This window comes from Alosa alosa, chromosome 13 (genome assembly GCF_017589495.1).
Source record: "Alosa alosa isolate M-15738 ecotype Scorff River chromosome 13, AALO_Geno_1.1, whole genome shotgun sequence".
Lineage (NCBI taxonomy): Eukaryota > Metazoa > Chordata > Actinopteri > Clupeiformes > Clupeidae > Alosa > Alosa alosa.
The window spans coordinates 24,725,443-24,745,434 of NC_063201.1; the positions used below are offsets into that span (position 1 = coordinate 24,725,443).

General features: G+C 46.8%; 1 protein-coding gene across 2 annotated transcripts in view; it reads left to right on the forward strand.

The window, feature by feature from the left end:
• Positions 1-19,992, forward strand: part of LOC125305945 (thrombospondin type-1 domain-containing protein 7A) — a 109,319-nt gene that overhangs the window by 77,519 nt on the left and 11,808 nt on the right. For both annotated transcript variants that reach the window (XM_048261025.1, XM_048261023.1), the window contains exons 15-21: positions 4,640-4,818; positions 5,684-5,689; positions 6,219-6,352; positions 6,661-6,814; positions 9,253-9,394; positions 10,824-10,939; positions 13,239-13,356. In XM_048261025.1, coding sequence (XP_048116982.1) covers positions 4,640-4,818; positions 5,684-5,689; positions 6,219-6,352; positions 6,661-6,814; positions 9,253-9,394; positions 10,824-10,939; positions 13,239-13,356 — 849 coding nt within the window. The remainder of the gene's footprint in view (positions 1-4,639; positions 4,819-5,683; positions 5,690-6,218; positions 6,353-6,660; positions 6,815-9,252; positions 9,395-10,823; positions 10,940-13,238; positions 13,357-19,992) is intronic.

Sequence of the window (19,992 nt, forward strand, 5' to 3'; positions counted from 1 at the left end):
AGCTCCTTTGTCACACTGCTACCTTTCTTTCTGGCGTAGTGTACATGAGCTAGTTGAGACTGCTGAAATGAGGTTGGTATATCAGGCCCGCAAGTGTCATCTCCTGAGAGTGCACTGCTGAATGCTGAGAGCTGGTGGCATGGGGGCCCTGCTGCAGAGGATCGGTGATCTGTGTGTGTGTGTGTGTGTGTGGGGGGGTTCTGTGTGTGTGTGTGTGTGTGTGGGGGGGGGATGGGGCTGGGGAGTTGCTGCAGAGGATCAGTGAGTCAGGTTGGTGCTGGGTGGCTGTTCAGGAGGAGGGCTTGGCAGTGTGTCACTGTCAGCTTGTTATCATCTGCATTCCTCCCACTCGTCTTTCCCCATCCTCTCTTCCCCCATCCTCTCTTTCCCCTCTCTCTTCTCCCATCCTCTCTTCCCCCTCTCTCTTCTAAGCCCCATTCTGGTGCTCACAGGCTTTCCTTCCTTCTTCCTGCTCTCTCATCCCTCTCTTCCTCTCTTCCTCTCATGCTCCATAGCCTTCTCTCTGCGCATCCTTCTCTCCTACACACACAGTGTACAGTATCTCCCTCTCTCTGTCCCTCATCCTCTCATCTCTTCATCTCTCCCTCCTTTCCCTCCATCTCTCCCCCATGTAATCACTTTCTATTTCTGTCCTTCTCTCTACTCTCTCTATCTTCTCTCTCTCTCTGTCCCTCTTTCTCTTTCTCCTTTTACCCTCCCTCCCTCTCTCCTTCTCGCTCCTTCTCACCCTCCCTCCCTCTCTCCTTCTCGCTCCTTCTCACCCTCCCTCTCTCTCTCTCTCTCTGTTTCTCCCTCTCTCTCTCTCTGTTTCTCCCTCTCTCTCTCTCTCTCTCTCTCTCTCTCTCTTGTCCATAGTCTGGGTTAATCTCAATAGTTCATCTTAATAGGGAGCCCTGTCTGACACATTGCTTCAGGCGACAGTAGAAAACTCTTATCTCCCCCCCCCCCCCTCCTCCCCCATCATTCTCCTCCTCCTCTGACTTCAAGGCGGACGGGGTAAACATGAAAAGCCCGTGTCGCTCTCAGCGTATGTGAAGCGCACCTCCATCTCATCTCGGGTTTTTTCGCCGCGCTTTTCTTCTCACTTTTCTTTGGAGAAGAATGCCGGTCCGAGCACCGTGGATAGTGCCAAAGCCGGCTTTGAGGGCTTGGAAGCCTTCTTTGCTTTTCATTGTCTTCGATGTTTTCGTTCTGTTTTCTTCCCTGTTCTTGTTTTTTCTTTCTTCTCTTTTGCTCTTTTCATTCCTCTGGCTATCTGAAAGGGAGCGAAGGATGAAGGTGTGAGCATCTAGGAGAGATAGCTAGAGAGAGAGAGAGAGAGAGAGAGAGAGAGAAAGCAATGCTTTGTTGTGCAAACGGAGTAGGACACTGTTACATGCCAAAGTCACGTTTAATCACCTCGCAGCCATTAAGGGCTGCTTTAAATATCCTGAATCGTTAAGAGAAGTCATTAATGTTAATATTGATTGCCAGAGCCCTGGAGAGACTCACTCGATCAGGCAGCAAGCGTCCAGTGATTACATCTCATTAAAGCTGAGATGGTCTCACTACTGAGGGGCAGACACACACACAGACAGACATAGAGACAGACAGACAGACAGACAGACATAGAGACAGACAGACAGACAGACAGACAGACACAGAGACTGGAGGGATTTTGTGGGGCCATGTCGGGTGGGTGCGGAGATCACGTGACCTGGCATTACTCACTCCACTGTGTCTGCCCCCACATTAACCCCCCTCTCCAACGCCCCCTGCTCTATACAACGCATCTCAGTGTGGAGGCACACGCCCGGGGTGTGTGCTGCTCTGCTTTGACAGGAGGTGGGTGGTGTTGAAGTAATGGGGTCAGTGTGGGGAGTTGAGCCAGTGGAGGGGAGGGGAGGGGGGGCTGGAGGCAGGGGGGGGGGGGCTGAGTTGCGTCCGGGGCAATACACAGCAGCCCTGTTTGCAAAGGCCAATGAACTTCACAGACATGGGGCAGCGTTTGTGTTTGCGTGTGTGTGTGTGCTTGTGATTGTGTGTATGTGTGTGTGTGTGTGTGTTTGTTTGAGAAAGACTGAGAGGGTTTATGTGTCGGTCTGGTGGTGAGATGAGAACACAGACGACTGGCTCTTGGCTGTAGGGAGCTGATAGATGGAGAACGGATTTGAGAGGGGTAGAGGCCTAGGACCTTTACTGCAAAGGGGTGTGTGCGCACGTGTGTGTGTGTGTGTCTGTGTGTGTGTATTTGTGTGTGTGGGTATGTGTGGGTGTGTGTGTGGGTATGTGTGGGTGTGTGTGTGTGTGTGTGTGTGTGTGTGTGTGTGTATGTGTGTGTGTGTGTGTGTGTGTGTGTGTGTGTGTGTGTGTGTGTGTGTGTGTGTGTGTGTGTGTGTCTGTGTGTGCGTGTGTGTGTGATTGTGTGTGTGTGTGTGTGTGTGTGTGTGTGTGTGTCTATGGGTAGTGTCATCTTCCACTGCGAGGCATGTGCACAGCAGGGCCACCAGGAAGTGCCGGGGCCATCTCTCTACCAGACAGTTGGGGGTGTCTATCGTGCCGGCTGTAGTGGCGTCCAGAGGGGTGTGTGAGTGTGTGTGTGTGTGTGTGGGGGGTTAACTGGTCGAGGGGTGCCTTGTTAGATCGACCCTAGCTGGGAGGAACAAGCGGGCACCACAGAGCCCCTGCCCCCCCAACCACACACACACACACATACACACACACACACACACTTGTCCTCATCCCCAGCTGTGCTGGAAGGGGGCATGTGGCATGATTGCCAGTGACTTCCTCTCCACCGTGCTGCCACACTGTCGCCCGGGTCGCATTTATCATGCAGACTGAAGAATCCCCACCACACACACACACACACACACACACACACACACACACACACACACACACACACACACACACACACACACACACACATACATACACACACAGACACACTAATTTACCATCAGAAACAGGCAGCAGACATGCTGGAGACAAGATCCAGGCTGGCTGGGTAGGTGGCTGGGTAGATGGCTGGGTAGATGGCTGGGTGGGAAGATGGCTGGGTAGATGGCTGGGTGGGCGGCTCTCTCCTCTCCTTCACACCAGAGCTGGTCACTTAATGGCTCAATTAAGTTTTCAATTACAGTCACTCGTCAGCAGCACGCCGCCTGGTCACTGGTGCGTGACCAGCCCTTTAATGCAAGACCTCGTCTGAAAAGTGTGTGTGTGTGTGTATGATATGGGCCTGCACCAGCCAACAGTGTTTGCCTTTTCTGATGCAATGGTTTTGGCATTAAAATGATATCAGCGAACCATCAGAGGGTTTAGTTGGGCTTTCAGGAGTGTTCTGGAACACTGTGTGGAGTCCCATCTGTCAAACAGTGCTGGAGAAGTTAGCCATCTCTAGTCAAGCGTGACAGCCCAATCTAATGACATTTGTCAACATGTGCTATGCTGCAAAAAAAAGTATCAATATGTCCTCATTTTACCCCCTAAGTCAACTTTAAGATGTGAGAAACTTTAATTGACACTAAAAGGCAGCAGTCCTGTGGTGGGGTGTGTTCTGTGGAGGCAAGAAATCCAGCCTCATTCTCACAGAAAGTTCTGGGTATGTTTGGGGTTTGTACACATCACATTTCACGTTTGGCCCGATGGGATATTGCTGTGTCTCCAAAAGGGCTCTGCCTTTAAACGGGAGAAATGACACGCTGTGGGGTATACCCGGCACACTGGGCCTAGAGCAGGGGTGGGCAAACTTTTTGGCTCAAGGGCCACATTGGGTTTTGAAAACTGGCCGGCGGGCCGCACAACAACCCCCCCCCACGACACACACATAAAAAATGCATTTATTATAGCCTATAATTTAGTATGAAAAGTATTTATTTTAAAATATGAATTGCTTAAAAATGCTGCTAATTTTATGCTGTTTAACAAATGTATAAATTGTGCACTGTCGCTTTAAGACAGTCGCTTTAATTCACGTTTATTTGATCTTCTGCCTGCTCCGCTATGGCTATCGCTATCGCTGTACTGGGCCCTCTCACAGTTTTTAAATGGTCAGTAGTGGGAACTACTGTTGCCTTCAAAGTTTCTTATAAGAAGGAGATATCAATTATCAACAATGACAAGCGAGCTGGAACCTGCGGCTCTCTCTCCCTCTTGTGAGTGCAGACGCGTTCCCAATTAAATGGATCACATAGGCCTATAATGTTCACGTTAGATCTGCTGCAAAGGAGATAACTAAGAGTTAACTTAGTTTAACATGATGTTATCTCTATTTAACATGATGTTTTGACATTGACATAATGTTCTCTAAGGAGAGTGAAAAGCAGTTTAAAGCTAACCAACGTCGTCTCTATCGCAGGAAAAAAATAGCGAGCAGCCTGATAACCAAATGAAATGCTCGGCGGGCCGGATGAAAGTGCTTGGCGGGCCAGATCCGGCCCGCGGGCCGCAGTTTGCCCACCCCTGGCCTAGAGCATCTCTCTGAAATATGAGTGTGTGTGTGTGTGTGTGTGTGTGTGTGTGTGTGTATGTGTATGTTTACATATCTGTGTGTGTGTGTGTGTGTGTGTGTGTGTGTGTGTGTGTGTGAATGCGTGTGTGCATGCCCATCTAACACTGTCTCATTTTCCCACAGGCTACATCGAAGAGGCGTGCATCATCCCCTGTCCATCCGACTGCAAACTGAGCGAGTGGTCCAACTGGTCCCGCTGCAGCAAGTCATGTGGCAGCGGGGTCAAAGTTCGCTCCAAGTGGCTCCGCGAGAAGCCGTACAATGGTGGCCGGCCATGTCCCAAACTGGACCACATTAATCAGGTGTGTGTGCGCATAGAAGAGAAAAAAAAAACACCTTGCCTTTCATCATCACCCTAATCAACACCGCCAGACGCTTTTAATTCATTTCACTCACAGATGTATTTTTGAGCTCCTGTTAAACTCTTTTTTGATGTTGAAATTGTGCGCTTTGAAGTACTTCTCAGCCACCACAGATTTTCTGTATTTCGCTTTTTGTCCATTTATGTAGTGTGTCTCTGTTAAATTCTCCATTAGCGATGAGGGATTGGGTTCGGTTTTTTCGTGGAGAGGTGCAAATGAACACCTCTACGAGTCCCAGGGGAAGGGCTGTAGATGGTTCCGGATCGTTTCTCATCTGCTGCCACAGGGCAGCACCACCGGGGCGATATAAATAGGGTCCAGCAGAGCCCAGAAAAGCTCCCTCCGCAGACACGTTCATTCCTGGAGTTTTATTTTGATTTGCTTAAAAAAAGCCTGATCCTCTCTGTCTCTGCCTCTGCTATCTCTACCCTCTCTATTTATAAACAGATTAGCATCACTGGAGATTGAGGTCATGTTGGTCTGTGCGCTTTGAAATATTTATTTTATAAATAAACTGCTCTAAGCAGTCTATGCGACCAGGTACTTTAGAGCTTTGCAAATTTCAGAAGGGACATTTGCCAGTTTAGCTGTCGTCACCGTCCCATGGTCACCCAGGGCTTGGAACCGCTTCTCACTGGTGGGTTGTACTGTATGCAGTGGGACAGCCAGGCTTAAAGACCAGCCAGATCATATGCTTCTTTTGTCTCATCTCTCTCCCTTCTTTGTCTTACTCACTCTTCATGTTTCTGTTTTTGTCTCTTGCCATGTCTCAAAACATGTCCATTATGGATGCTTCGTCCTCCAGGCCCAGGTAAGAGCTCGTCATCTTCACAGTGACACACTCCTCAGGCACAGCTGTGTGTGTGTGTGTGTGTGTGTGTGTGTGTGTGTGTGTGTGTGTGTGTTTCATTATTCACAATGAAGCACTCCTTAAGCACAGTGCTTGATTAAGCCATCAGAAGATCATCTGATAATAATCAACTGATTTTTTTAAATTACCAGTGCACATTCCGGAATTTTCCGTCATTATTTGCTCTCTATGAATGCTCTCTGTTATACTTTGTGTGTGTGTCATTATTTGCTCCTTATGAGTGCTCTCTGTTATAATGTGTGTGTGCGTGTGTGTGTGTGTGTGTATGTGTGTGCATCTGTGCATGGGTCATGAGTGGATGTAATTGTATGTGAATGTGTTAACGTGTGTATGTATCTCTGTGTGAGTATGTGTACACATACCGATGCTATATCCTATGATGTGTGTGTGTGTGTGTGTGTGTGTGTGTGTGTGTGTGTGTGTGTGTGTGTGTGTGTGTGTGTGTGTGTGTGTGTATGGCTGGCCACAGGTGTATGAGGTGGTTCCGTGTGTGAGTGACTGCAGCCAGTACATCTGGGTGGCAGACCCATGGAGCGTGTGGAAGGTCAGCAATGTGGACCTGAAAGAGAACTGCGGAGAGGGTGTCCAGACCCGGAAAGTCAGGTACAGAACCGACACATCATACACCCACAGGGACCACCACTCACTGCCCTCAACACTCACAAATGGACCTTCATGGACTGCTTCCTGAACAAACAACCGTATCAAAGAAAGCATAACAGCACAGCACAGCACAGCACAGACTGGCTTTATCCGAAAACAGCTGGGATGTTTCGCTCCAACACTGCTTAAATATTTCTGTTGCAGTTTTAACACTGCTGGTGTAAGTGGAGGAGTGGAGTTCAGATGATGTGTTTTCTTGTCGGCTCTGTTCTGACCTCATCATTTCCTCCTCCTGGCCTGTGTGGCAGGTGTATGCTGAACACGGTGGACGGGCCTGCGGACCCCGTGGAGGACTACTTGTGTGACCCGGAGGAGATGCCCTTGGGGACGCGGGAGGGTCGGCTGCCCTGTCCAGAGGACTGCGTCCTGTCAGATTGGACTGCCTGGACCCCCTGTAACATGGTAAGAGTGTCGACCTGTGAAACGCTTAGCCAAGTTAACAAGGAGCCTGTAACTCCGTGAGATCTTAGTTTTTAAGTTGAACTGTTTATGTGTGACCCACTTTAGAATTTGATTCCCAGACGTGATACCCAGACTCAGGCAGAGTGATTTTTAGTTCAACTATTTTTTTCTCTGTTGAAATTGTACCCATTTTTGCTTTTGTCTGGAGAAACATTCACTCAATTTTCATGTTGGTCTTTGTATTCTTTTTTTGGTCTGCGTGTCAGTGTTTTGTTTTATGTCATATTGTTTGTCCAGTCAAGTTTATCGAGATGAGACATGAATCAACTGTTATGTCTGAGCCACTCTCTGACATATTATGTAGAATTTTTGAACAAAGCTCTTCCATTTTCAGTCCCTTGGCCTTTATCTTATGAACCTGTGATGCCTAAGGTGAATAGAGTAAATATAACAGTACTATTTTTATGAGTTTGTAAGTATTGGTCTTGTCCTCATGCCTTTTGAACTTTGAGTTTGTTCATTTTGTAATCTCTAGAGGTGCCCTTGTATTGTTAAAAACCTCCTGCTGCTAACTGACACTCGTGTGTACGTGAAGTCCACTGGAAAAAAGACCTCAGTCTGGACATATAAATAGTTTTGCTTGATCTCAATTATGTACATCTCCAGAATTTAGGCAGTCCCTTTCATCTGAGATATTTTAGGCGGCACAAGTGGCTAATCAAGAGAATTTTTTTTTTTGTCTGTCAGCCGTGCTACTTGTTAAGCAGGGTCAGAGATGGACTTGGAAGGGAGGGAGAGGTGGGGTGTGAGGGGCATGGATCTAAAGCAGGCCGACAGGGCGAGCGCCTTTCCCCTCAACTCGACCTCCTTCCCGGCTTCCCCCACCAAACAGGACACATACCTGGACAGTAAGCAAGCATAAACTGCTGCTGACTTAACACCGCCGAGAAAACAAGAAAAGCGATATCAGGGGCGCTTTGACTTCACCTGTTCTTTCTCTCTCCCATCCTCTCTCTCTCTCTCTCTCCCTCCCATCCTCTCTCTCTCTCCCTCCCATCCTCTCTCTCTCTCTCCCATCCTCTCTCTCTCTCTCTCTCTCTCTGGTACTGTCTCTACCTTTGCCCTCAAGCGTGAGTCATTATTAATCACACGCTATTTACTTTGAGGGGCTGACACGCTGATTTCCCTCCAATTTAAATCCCACCGTGAAGCGGCGGTCGCACCTGTGGGGCTGTCCAATGTGTTATTCATGATGGGGGAGAGGAGGAGGAGGAAGAGATGGAGAAAGAAAGAGAAAAAGAGAAAGAGAGGGGAGAAGGTAGAGGAATGAGAGAATGAGGGCGGAAGAGAAGAAGGAGAAATCGAGAGGATGGCTAAGGGGAAAGAGAGGAATAGAGAATGTGAATAAGAGTGAATAAAAGAATGAGAGAGAAAAAGAGAGAGAGAGAGAGAAGTGGAGGGGGCAACAGAGTTAGCTATTCAGAATCGTTGTGTTCCATTGGCATGCTGTGGCCAGTGTGTAAGTCAAACATAAAGCCCCTCAGAGAGCCTGCTGGGCTGCTTCTCCCATGCAGCAGTGTGTGTGTGTGTGTGTGTGTAAGTGTGTGTGAGAGAGAGAGTATGCGTGCTTGATGTTTCTGAGATGCTCGTTCTCATTTAAGACTATGGGTGTGAGGGTGGGGTTGAGGTGCACGTCTTCAGGCTCTCTATAGGCGGCAGCATCTGTAGGTCTCACAGGAAGCAGATAAACAGTAAAAAAAAAACCACAAGGCGCTGAAACTGACGCAGGACTCCGTCGTCCATAAGGCAGCGGAGCCCCGTGGAGCCCCATGGAGCCCCGTGCAGCCCCGTGGAGCCCCGTGGAGCCCCGTGCAGCAGTGGAAAAGGGAATGGCACCCCTGTGATCTCTCGGCGCGTTATCTCTCTCTCTTATCATTAGCTGCGCTCGACGGCCTCTTTTTCCCCCTGTGGCTCAGCCGATTGACGTCAGCAGTCGAAAGTGTGCGTGTGGGTGTGAAAGTGAGAGAGGGTTTGTGTGTGAGTGTGTGTGTGTGTGTGTGTGTGTGTGTGGCCAAGCCCAAGCTACAGCTTCATTAAGTATGTAGTTATGTGTGTATGTGTGTGTGCGAGAGAGAGAGAGAGAGAGAGAGAGAGATAAAGAAAGCGTGTGTGTGTGTGAGTGTGTGTGTGTGTGTGTGTGTGTGTGTGTGTGTGTGTGTGTGGCCAAGCCCTGTGATGTTGCTACAGCTTCATCAATTATAGTTATGTGTGGTGTGTGTGTATGTGTGTGTGTGTGTGTGTGTGTGTGTGTGTGTATGTGTGTGTGTGTGTGACTGAGAGAGAGTGTGTGTGTGTGTGTGTGTGTGTGAGAGCCTGTGTCTGTGTGGCCAAGCCCCGGCGATTGCTCTAGCCTCTCTCTCTCTCTGCCTGTGTTGCAGCCATGTGATGGGCGCATGGACAGGATCCGGACAGCGTACGCCATCAGGCAGCCGGGCGGTGGGAAGGAGTGTCCAGACAGCCTGGAGACAGAGGTCTGCCTCCTCAACAAGAACTGCTACCATTACACCTACAACGTCACAGGTAAGTAGGGCGTACTCATGGATGCTTCTAAAAACACAATCCTACACAAACACACACACACACACACACACACACACTCACACATACACACACACACAGACGCCTTCACACACATGAATACTCACACAAAAGCCCTCTCTTGTCACACACATACAAGCACTCTCTCAAATGCTGATGTCAATTCACAGGCACACACACTTACACACACATTCCCTCAGATAGAAATCTACATAGGCTATTATAACTTGTGTGAGTGATAAAAGATATATATAGTTAAAAATCAGAGGAAAAACTGTCTCTCTCTCTGTCTCTTTCTCTCTCTCTCTCACACACATCCAGATACATGTGGAGACTTTGTCTATTTGAGAGAATCAAGCTTGAAATGGAAATAGTACAACCTCTAAGTGCAATTCCCCTGTTTCCCCCTAATGTGTAATGTTTATTGTTTTTCCCCTCAAGTAACTCTTGTCATTTTGCACACTGGCCCCTCTTCCATCTGCTGTTCCATCTCCAATCATTCGCACTCCAAAGCCCTTGCTGTGTGTGTGCTGTGTGTTGACTGGCCTGCTAAATTATGGGGGGTTTTTTCGGTGCACAAATCTACTTGCAAAGTACTCACAGGGCCGTAAGTGACCCGGGACTTGCAGGAGATTGTGTCGTCAGCAACTTCACAGAGAGCCTGTCTGCACACTTACTCTTCATTCACCCACAGCCTCCTCTTCCAGCAGTGTGCATCCCAAAGGCACTCCAGCATTTCAAACCGTGCACGCACACACACACTGACACACACACAGAGACATTATGTGCTTGCAGACATTGTTATGTGGGGAAAAAAGAAAAAGAAGTATTTTTAATGTCTGGCACCTCCGCAGTCTTTCTCTCTTTCTCTCTCCATCTGTCTCTCCCTGTCCCTCTGGGAGTGTAAGAAATTCCCTTCATGATGATGTGGGGCTCTGTGGAGCTGCCATGGTGCTCTCAAAGCAGCCTCTCGCCTTTGAGGAGAGGCCCTCCAGGCAGATAAATAATATCGTTGGCCCGGTCTGGCACTTTATGGAGATGCCGCCATGCTCCAGAGTGGTGTAGTGTGAGATTCTGGGCTGCTGCCCCTGACCAGCCAGATATGTCTCTTTGCCGCACGTCAGACTCAAGTAGCCTTCGGCAGGCTGTTTACTGTGACCCCCACACACACACACACACTCAAAGAAAACAAACAACAGTCACTGCTATCCACACATGAGCCTCTGGTTGGGATTGGTGAGGTAGGTAGGTGTTAGGTAGGTGCTGTTAGGTTGATTTTGAATTATGCCATCAAGTCATGATGATTCATAAGCAAATGTGTGTGTGTATGTGCGTACATGTTTGTGTGTGTGTTTGTGTGTGTGTGTGCATGTGTGTTTGTATGTACGTGTGTGTGTGTGTGTGTCCTCAGACTGGAGCACCTGCCAGCTGAGCCCAAGCGCTGTGTGTGGGGTGGGCCTAAAGACCAGGATGCTGGACTGCGTCCGCAGCGACGGCAAGTCTGTGGACCTGAAGATCTGCGAAGAGGTGAGTGGGTCAGCGACATCTCCCTTCTCCCCTCTCTATCCAGCCACATCTCCCTTCTGCCCCAATGTCCAGCACTAAACCTCAGTAGATCACAGCAAACCACGACATAAAAACGACACAACACTGTTTGCTCCATAAGTTAATGTGATGCTACACTCACACATGCGCATACACACCATCTCCTAAAAGACATTACACCGTCTGCTCCAGAAGTTATATGACGCTACACTTACACTCACACCTACAGTACACACCACTTCATAAAAGACACCGTTTGCTCTAGTGGTTAATATGATGCTACACTTACACTCACACTTACACACCACTTCATAAAAGACATTACACCATTTGCTCTAGTGGTGCCCTTCACGGTCGCAGAGTCTGACCAGATTTCCTCAACACCAGGGGTCATAATGGAGGGCTGACTGACTCCATTACGCGCACTATGTAAAAACACCAGCAAATAGTGGCAGAGATGAAGATCTCATTAGTCCACGGCTTGGCCTTGTTGTGAGGCAGTGGAGCTCGCGATCTCTGGAGCTGCAGCTCACTGCTGCAGCCCCTCTTGACCTTGAGTTGATGTTTATGCATGGAGAGGAGCGGAGAGGAGCGGAGAGGAGTGGTCTTCATGGATAAAGGCAGCAGCACGACTTGACCTCGAGGAGAGAGTAGTGGGGAGAAGTGGAGGGAGGTGGAAAGGTGATCTCTAGACGGGCTATGTGAGAAAGAGCAGAAACTGGCTCTAAGACAAAAGGGGTGGAGCTGACCACAGTGGAGTACGGTGGAGCATTAGTATACCGGCAAAGTCTCTTCCTCTGCCTCGGAGTTATTGCTTTGAGAGGCTGTTAACAGCGTTTTGTGATCATTATAAACCTGCTCTGAACACCGATTCCTGCTCCGGCCGAATGCAATTAGCAGTTATGTGAAATGAAGGTTATTTTACATGCACACACACTCACATATTTACATACACACACACACACACACACACACACACACACACACACACACACACACACACACACACACACACACACACACACACACACTCACACACACACACACACACACACACACACACACACACACACACACACTGGCACAGCAGGCAGTGGTAATATGAGCGCTGTATGCGAGTTGGTGAAAGATCAGTCAAATGCGGTCAGCTCAGGGTCACTTTAATTGGACCCCTTGGGCTGTAATATATATATATATATATATATATATATATATATATATATATATATATATATATATATATAAAAACAGAAAAGCAGTAAGGAAATCAGCTTCGCTGCATATCAACCCACTAACCCAATTTCCAGTCCGCCTCATTCAAGTCCATGCTACTTCTGTCTGCAAAGGGCAAAGACTGTATGAGGCGAGGGCACGTCTGCAGCCAGGCCAGGCTCGCTATTCAAGTTTGATGGCCTTCACATGGCTCTACATTTCTGCTGCATCGTCTCTGTGGCACACAAGTCATCACTCCCCATAGTCAAATAGATTTCTAAATGCATTAATAAAGATTAGTGGAATTTTCTCATTCAATTGACCGGTTAAAAACTATTTGATCTCGGTATCTAAGCATGTTTGCCTAAAGGGAATGTGACAAGCTGGTCACATATAATAAATTGGGTCGAAGGGTGTATTTGCTTGGCAGTAGCTGGAAGGACAAAAACTGTTGCCATTTGATCACAGGCATAATGATGTGATTTTGGAGTTTGACCAAGTGCTTTATCTACTGGTGATACAGATCTTCTGTGTGTAGTATTTTATTGTTGCCACAGGCAGGCTGATCAATTGCACATTATGTTATTATATTAGAAGATATTTATCCTCAGCGTAATATTGATTTTGTATTGATTTTTAATTATTCTTAGGACCTTTTCAGCTTATGGTATGAGTCGAGTTTTCAAGCACCACAGGCTTAATACAGTACTCCAATATAGATTGAAGGATGTGAAGGATGAATTAGTGGAGCCACAGATGGATTGACTTGTTGTATTCTGGGACCGTTAAAGAAATGCATAGATGAATGAACAGAATGATAGATGGCTGGATCAATAAAAGACAGAAGTAAACTGATTGAAGCAAGAGATGGATAGAGAACTGAGTGTATACGCTGAACAACTGAGTTATGGATGGATAGGCAACAAGGGGCAATGGAGGAGTACTTGACTTAGACGAGTGGAAGAGTGGCTGGACCCCAGGACGGATGAGTGCATGAATGAGGGCATGGATGGTGCGCTGAGAGTGTGTCCGGTCGACTGACGCTGGTGTGTTTCTGTGGCTCCTGCAGCTGGGCCTGGAGAGGAGGTGGCAGATGAACATGTCCTGCACAGTGGAGTGCCCCATCAACTGCCAGCTCTCCGATTGGTCCGCCTGGTCGGAGTGCTCCCACAACTGCGGACTGGAAGGTGAGACCCTGAAACCCATTCAGTCTTTACCTGCAGGTGCTACTATAATTAGAATGCAGAGGTATGGGATATAGAAAGGGTGTGTGTGTGATGCTATAATAGGGAGATAATCAGTGTTATTCACTTCACCTGTCAGTGGTCATAATGTTATGGCTGATCGGTGTGTGTGTGTGTGTGTGTGTGTGTGTGTGTGTGTGTGTGTGTGTGTGTGTGTATATATATATATATACTGTATACAGTATATAAATATGTTTATTACACGGCTCTTCATAATGCTGAAGAATGCTCCATTCACTTGAATGGGCCTTCCCAACGTTTGATGGTCTACTAATTCTCAATAACAGACGTTGCTATAACAGGCCGCTGTCAAGGAAAATGGGTTTTGTGCTTCTATTTCACGTCTTTCATATCACTACGCAAGGACTGGAACTTCATTCAAAAGTGAAAGCGGACGGTTGATCAGCTGTGTTCTAAAGAATGTTTGATTCAAGTTCAGCGTGTGCTGTTGCGAACTATTTGTTTCTCAGCAAAAGCCATGATGAAATGGTAACAAATAGGCTATAGCCTAGCTCTAGGCTATGTAGGCTAAAGAATCAAATTGTGGGGAGTTTATTGTTTGGGTTTGGCAAGTAGCCGTGTAATAAGCGGGATAATGTATAGAACGCATATATAACATAAATACAGTATATGTAAGGGATAATGTATAGAACGCCCGGTCATTATTGGGAAAATAAGTCCCTTCAGGGAGGAACAAGACCCCTCCGCTGTGCGTTGGGGTCCGGGTTCGCCTGTCGGGACTTATTTTCCCAATAATGACCGGCGTTCTATACATTATCCCTTACATATACTGTATATATGTTTCTATATTTTATTATATATATATAATAAAATATAGAAAGGGGGTGTACAGGAACTCGGCATGTATAAGCATGTTTATATCTATAGAGAGAAAGAGGGAGGAAGGGAGCAGGAAGAGAGAGATTATTAAAAAGGTGTTTTTGTTTGTCTGTGCATGGGGTGCTTGTGGTAAACAACAACTCAAACTGCAATTGAAATGTCAATGTGCCCTTGCCAAATCAGGAACAACAAAAGCACTTCTTTAAATTCGGAATGCGATTTACTCAGCTGATAAATCTGTCCCTTGTTCCGAAATACAGCTAATATTGTTATGCGTTTCAGAGTGAGGTGCCTGATCTTTGGGTAAAAAAACTAGAAAAGGGAAGAATAAAAACAAGTGGCATCTGTTTTGTATGGATGTGTTCAAATAGCAGGCAAATATCATTAATCAGGTCTGGGGGGTGTTCATTCCACTCATCAAGGCCTCTTCCCCAAGAACAGGAACTGCTTAATGAATACAAATGCCTGGAGCCACAGCACATGACTGGAGCCACAGCGAATGACTGACAGGCTAACTGCTGTGCACTCTGGAGACAGTGATAGAGAGAGAAAGAGAGAGAGAGGAAGACACATAGACAGAGAGAAAATGAGGAAAAACAGGATGTCTAGAAAGGCAGAGAGAGAGAGAGGGAGGCAGGCAGACATAGTGAGGCAGATTGGATAAGCTGAGGTGAAAAGGGAGATGTTGATGAGAGGGAAGATGAGAGATGTTAGCAGATGTTTTTGTTGTTTGATTCTGAGCATGAGCGATAAACCAGGAAACCTGGACAATAATTAATGTCAACGCTGCCGATGGTTTCATATGCCATGAAACCATATGCCATGAAACATATGCCTCTTCATATCCATATGTGTGTTTGTGAGTACATGCCTTTGCACAAAAAAACATGCTTGGTGTTGTGAAAGTGTTTGTGTGTCTGTGTTTGTTTGTGTTTGTGTATATGAAGTGTTTATGTGTGTGCTCTTGCAGATGGACCAAATTGATTTGACAGCGATGTTTTCCATTTACTGTAAATGTGGACTAGTTCAGAGAAATACCTTCTACAAATACCCTCTAGATTATCAGTGATAGACCCAAGGTCATTGGGTGTTTGGGGTCTTTTTTGATCATCAGCAGTGTTTGGAATAACGCCGTTTAAAAGAACGGCGTTAGGTAACGACTAGGGGTGTAAAGATTAACCGATACGTATCGGTATCCGTTTTTAACGTGTAAGATACGGCTACATCGATATGTAAAGCCCCATATCGGCATAAAACTGAAATGAACCGGTCGTTATATCGATTTACTTGTTACGAATTGGTTCACAACCTTTTCTGCTCGCTCAGACTCTCATTTACGTTGCAAGCAGCGCGTTCATCCCACTTCCTGTTTTGAAACTACACGTGGCACGAATTTGGGGGTAATGAAGTTCGTTTTGGGCTACACTCATTGCCCAAAGTTGTCAAAGGACTTCATTACCCATACATCTACTGCAACTTAAGCACGTGACAACTCGCACTCGTTCGTTTCTTTGACAGTTTTTACTCTTTTGTTTTTCAAAATCCAGCGCGAAATTAAACACTTACTATAGCATTCCTAAACGGCAACGATAGTCTGTAGAGTACCCTTACGTTTGATGAAGGGATTTCATTAATGTTAAAGAATAATTTGGCCCTTGCTGCTAAAACGATGCACAAATTATTATTATTTTGTTCATATTCACTCAGACTTGGAACAAAATAGGCCCAGTTCATTGATATGTAGGCTATCTGAGAAAAGGCCAAGATTGTCTTAAGCATTGTTTTATTTTATTTTGGTATTGTCTTACCTCAACAATAGGCTACAGCTCCTTGAAAACAATCAGATATAACTCTATAAAATCTATAAAGTCTATAAAAATGTATTTTTATGTTGTATTTGGCTGCTGTGTTTAACTAAAATGTAGACTATTCTTTTTTCATTTCAATACAGTATATGATACAAACCTCAGTTTAGATAATCATATTCACACATTTTTTTGCCTAATTGACATGACCATGATAATTGATAATATAAAATGAATGTGCACCTTAAGCAAATGACAAAAAATCTTTCAGAATGCTTTCCATTCTTCAACTGCATCGAACTGCATCGAATCGCATCGCATCGAATCGAATCGTACTGAATCGTTTTTTTTATGAACATGTATCTTTTCTTGTATCGAATCGTGCCCATGTATCTAGATGTGAATCGTATCGTCTTTTACATGAGAGATTCACACCCCTATTAACAACGTTATTTTTTCAGTAACGGGGTAATCTAATTAATTACTTTTCCCGTCGTTACAACGCCGTTAACGTTACTGACTTTGTCGACATCCGTTGTAAGCAACTCTAATTTAATGAAGCATCTAATTTAACACACGCATCTAAAGCTAGTGGCCAAAAACACAGATACCTCCACCACAGATGATAGCTCTCCATTTACTAGCAAAGAAGGACTCGGAGCAAAGTCCTCCAAGCAGCAAAATCTAGATCTTTCTGCCTCACAACAAAAACCTATGACAAAGGCTGAAGTCAACCGTAGGTCTGTCGATGTGCAATATCTTGAATTTCCCCTTGGGGATCAATAAAGTATCTATCTATCTATCTATCTATCTATCTATCTATCTATCTATCTATCTAATAAATATCGAAAGTTATGTAGCCTACAAACACCTGTCTATTCTACTCATTTCAACTGGCTGCTCAAAAAATCAAAATTCTTTGACATATAGCAACTTTTTAACAGTAACGCAAATAGTTACTTTCCCTGGTAACAAGTTACTATTATCATAGAGTAATTCAGTTACTAACTCAGTTACTTTTTGGAACAAGTAGTAAGTAACTATAACTAATTACTTTTTTAAAGTAACGTTCCCAACACTGATCATCAGACACCCTCACCTGGGCGACCCAACCTTGTGTCCAAGCGGCCTGCTACACCATGGATCCCCTCTTAATCCACAACCACCTTGAAGCCTTTTCTGCAGCTTCAGTGATGTTCCTGGTGGCTTTTTTCTCCTGCAACCCTCTGATGCCAAGGAGCCTGAGTGCCCGGTGCAGAGACTGCCTTGGTAATCCCCTGCAGCCCACCTCAATAGGCTCACAGCGTGCCTTCCATCCGTTCCCTCTGCAGGCCTCTAGCAGGTCTCTAGCAGGTTGTATTTGGCCTTCGTCAGCTCATGGGCTTCCCCCATGCCGTCCTCCCAGGGAACTTGAAGTTCCAAGAGCACCACTTGTTTTGAGGAGTCTGATGTTAAAACCAAGTCTGGCCTGAGTGACGTCCTCACAATGTGCTCCAGGAACTTCAGCTGTCTCCCGAGGTCCACTTTCAGCTGCCAATCACGCACTGAGGCTAGCAGCCCAGTCTTCTGCCCTGTCTGTATTTTGTATCCTGCCCTGACAAAAGTGATGTTGTGCCTTGCTGGGAGCTGATGCTAGCTCTGCTGAATACACGTGAAGATAGTATCCGCTACTGCCTTCAACACCTGATCATGGCGCCATGTGTACTTACCCTCCCCCAGGGCTTTCGGGCAGCAGTTTAGGATATGCTCCAGGGAACCTCTTGCTAAGCACAATGGGCATGTAGGTGTTTCTGCCAAGCAACAATGCAGATTGGAAGGGCTTGGGAGGACATCCTGCACTGAATCAGAAACTTGAGTCTTGCTGGTTCTGATCAGGTGATCTTTTGGGTAGAAACCTGGTCCCAGTTGGTCCAAGCTCCTTGCTGGCGCATGGTCACTACTGCAGTGCTGGATTAGCTGCCGTTTCTCTCCCCACTGAGCCTTGTTGTAATGGGGTCTTGTACAGTATGACTACCAAGCCTTGCTCGTTCGACTGCCACAGTGCCTACCAGCCTGCCACTTCATCCTAGTTTTCACTACGATTCCTGCAGAGGAGACTTTGGTGTAAATTGAGTCTCTGTAAAGTAACACCTTCCTGGCTCTGGTGACTTTAACCTCCTCTGTCAGGCCGGTGAAGGGAAGCTGGAGCTTGTTGGTGGGCCCATACAGTGCAATGCTGCTGAGGCTCTCTGTGGCAAGCCAAGCCACCTCCGCAGGAACTGGCTGATGTTTCTCTCAAAGCCCTCCACGGTGGTTATTGGGGCCAGGGCAGAACAACACTACTGACATGGTACAACCAGTGATGCCTTTCTCTAGGCGATGGCATGCAGATGTTATTGCCCCAGTAATGATGCCATGCAGATGTTTATGCCCCAGAAGTGAATCTCAAGTTGAAGCTGCTGTAGTCCTGAATGAGTTCTCGGACCTTCTCTGGGACGTGGTATGCTGCCAAGGTTGTTATCACCAGTTTATGTGGAATGGATCCATAGGATTAGCAAGGTCAAGCCAAAGGACTGACAGGTCCCCTCGGTTTTCCCTTGCTTCAGGGATGAGCTGGGTAACCACTCCTGTATGCTCTATACAGCCTGGCACACCTGGGAGTCCTCCCTTCTGAACTGCCGTGTCCATGTATGAATTCCTCAGGTATATCCTCAGGTATTCAGTAAGCCTGTTTGCAAGGATCTTAAAGGATCTACGCTGAGCATCAAGATGGTGCAGAACTGCGTGCTGTCACTTCTGCATTCTCCTCTTTTGGTAACCAACCTACCCTGATGAGACTCCATAGTCTCTGCAGGAGTCTCGGGCATACAATCCTTGTATGCTTTGTATGGCACTCCACTTGGCCCTGGAGCTGCAGTCGACTGTGCCGACCCTGACTGTATCCCTGACTTCTGCCAGAGTGGGCTCTTTGATGTTGAACTGGATAGTAGGGTTAGGTGGTGTGATTAGCTTCTTGATGTTGAACTGGATAGTAGGGTTAGGTGGTGTGATTAGCTTCTTGATGTTGAACTGGATAGTAGGGTTAGGTGGTGTGATTAGCGCTCCACAGGAGACCAGGTCTTCCTCTCTCCTACTGTCACGGTAGGTCTCACTGAGGTGTTGGTTGATTAGCTCTTCTGGGCATGTGAGGGTCCCACTCCGCTTCTGCCCAAGGAGCTGTTTGGTAAATCCAAATGGATTTGCTATAAAGGCTGTCCGCTTCCGAGCTCTCTCTCTCAGCCCCTTCTCCTGTGACAGTCAGCGTGGTGGAGGGAGATGAGTCTCTGTCTCACAATGTTCCAAAGCTCTGTGAGGGCTGGTCTTTTCCTCTTCACTTCCTGTACTGCTGCTTCAGAGACCTTAGTGCTTACCTGAGGTGGGTAATCTTAATCTCGCGCCAGTTTGGTTTGACCGTGATGCAGGCTTTCGGTTGCTTGATGCCGAACCTCTCGACACCAATGCTGATGATGAAGGTGCACATCACCTGGAGTCGATGCTCTACACCCCCCCTTGATGATGCTTCAAGGGTAGCACCTACATCCTTGTCAAACTGGCGCCACTCAGCAGCAGGCCATAAGACCCAGCGATGTTAAGATGGTTTGCTAGGTGGAGCATGCAGAGCATGGAGGTTCTGGACACTGTGGGGTGACTCCATATGTAAGCACTCTCCGTTGTGGAAGGAAAGACTTTGTGGAATGTCAGATAAGAGCGTGTTGTTGTGGTTAACTGAACTAAGATGAGCTTAAGTGGCAGCATGCATCTACCCCCCACCACTACCACCATCTTCTCTCCTTCTCCCACTCTCTCTTTCCCTCTCCCCCTCCCTCCCCCCTTCCTTCCTCTCACTCTCTCTCCCTCTCTCTCTCTCCCTCCTCCTGTCTGAAGGTAGGGCATCTCCCTGGGCATTTATGCCACA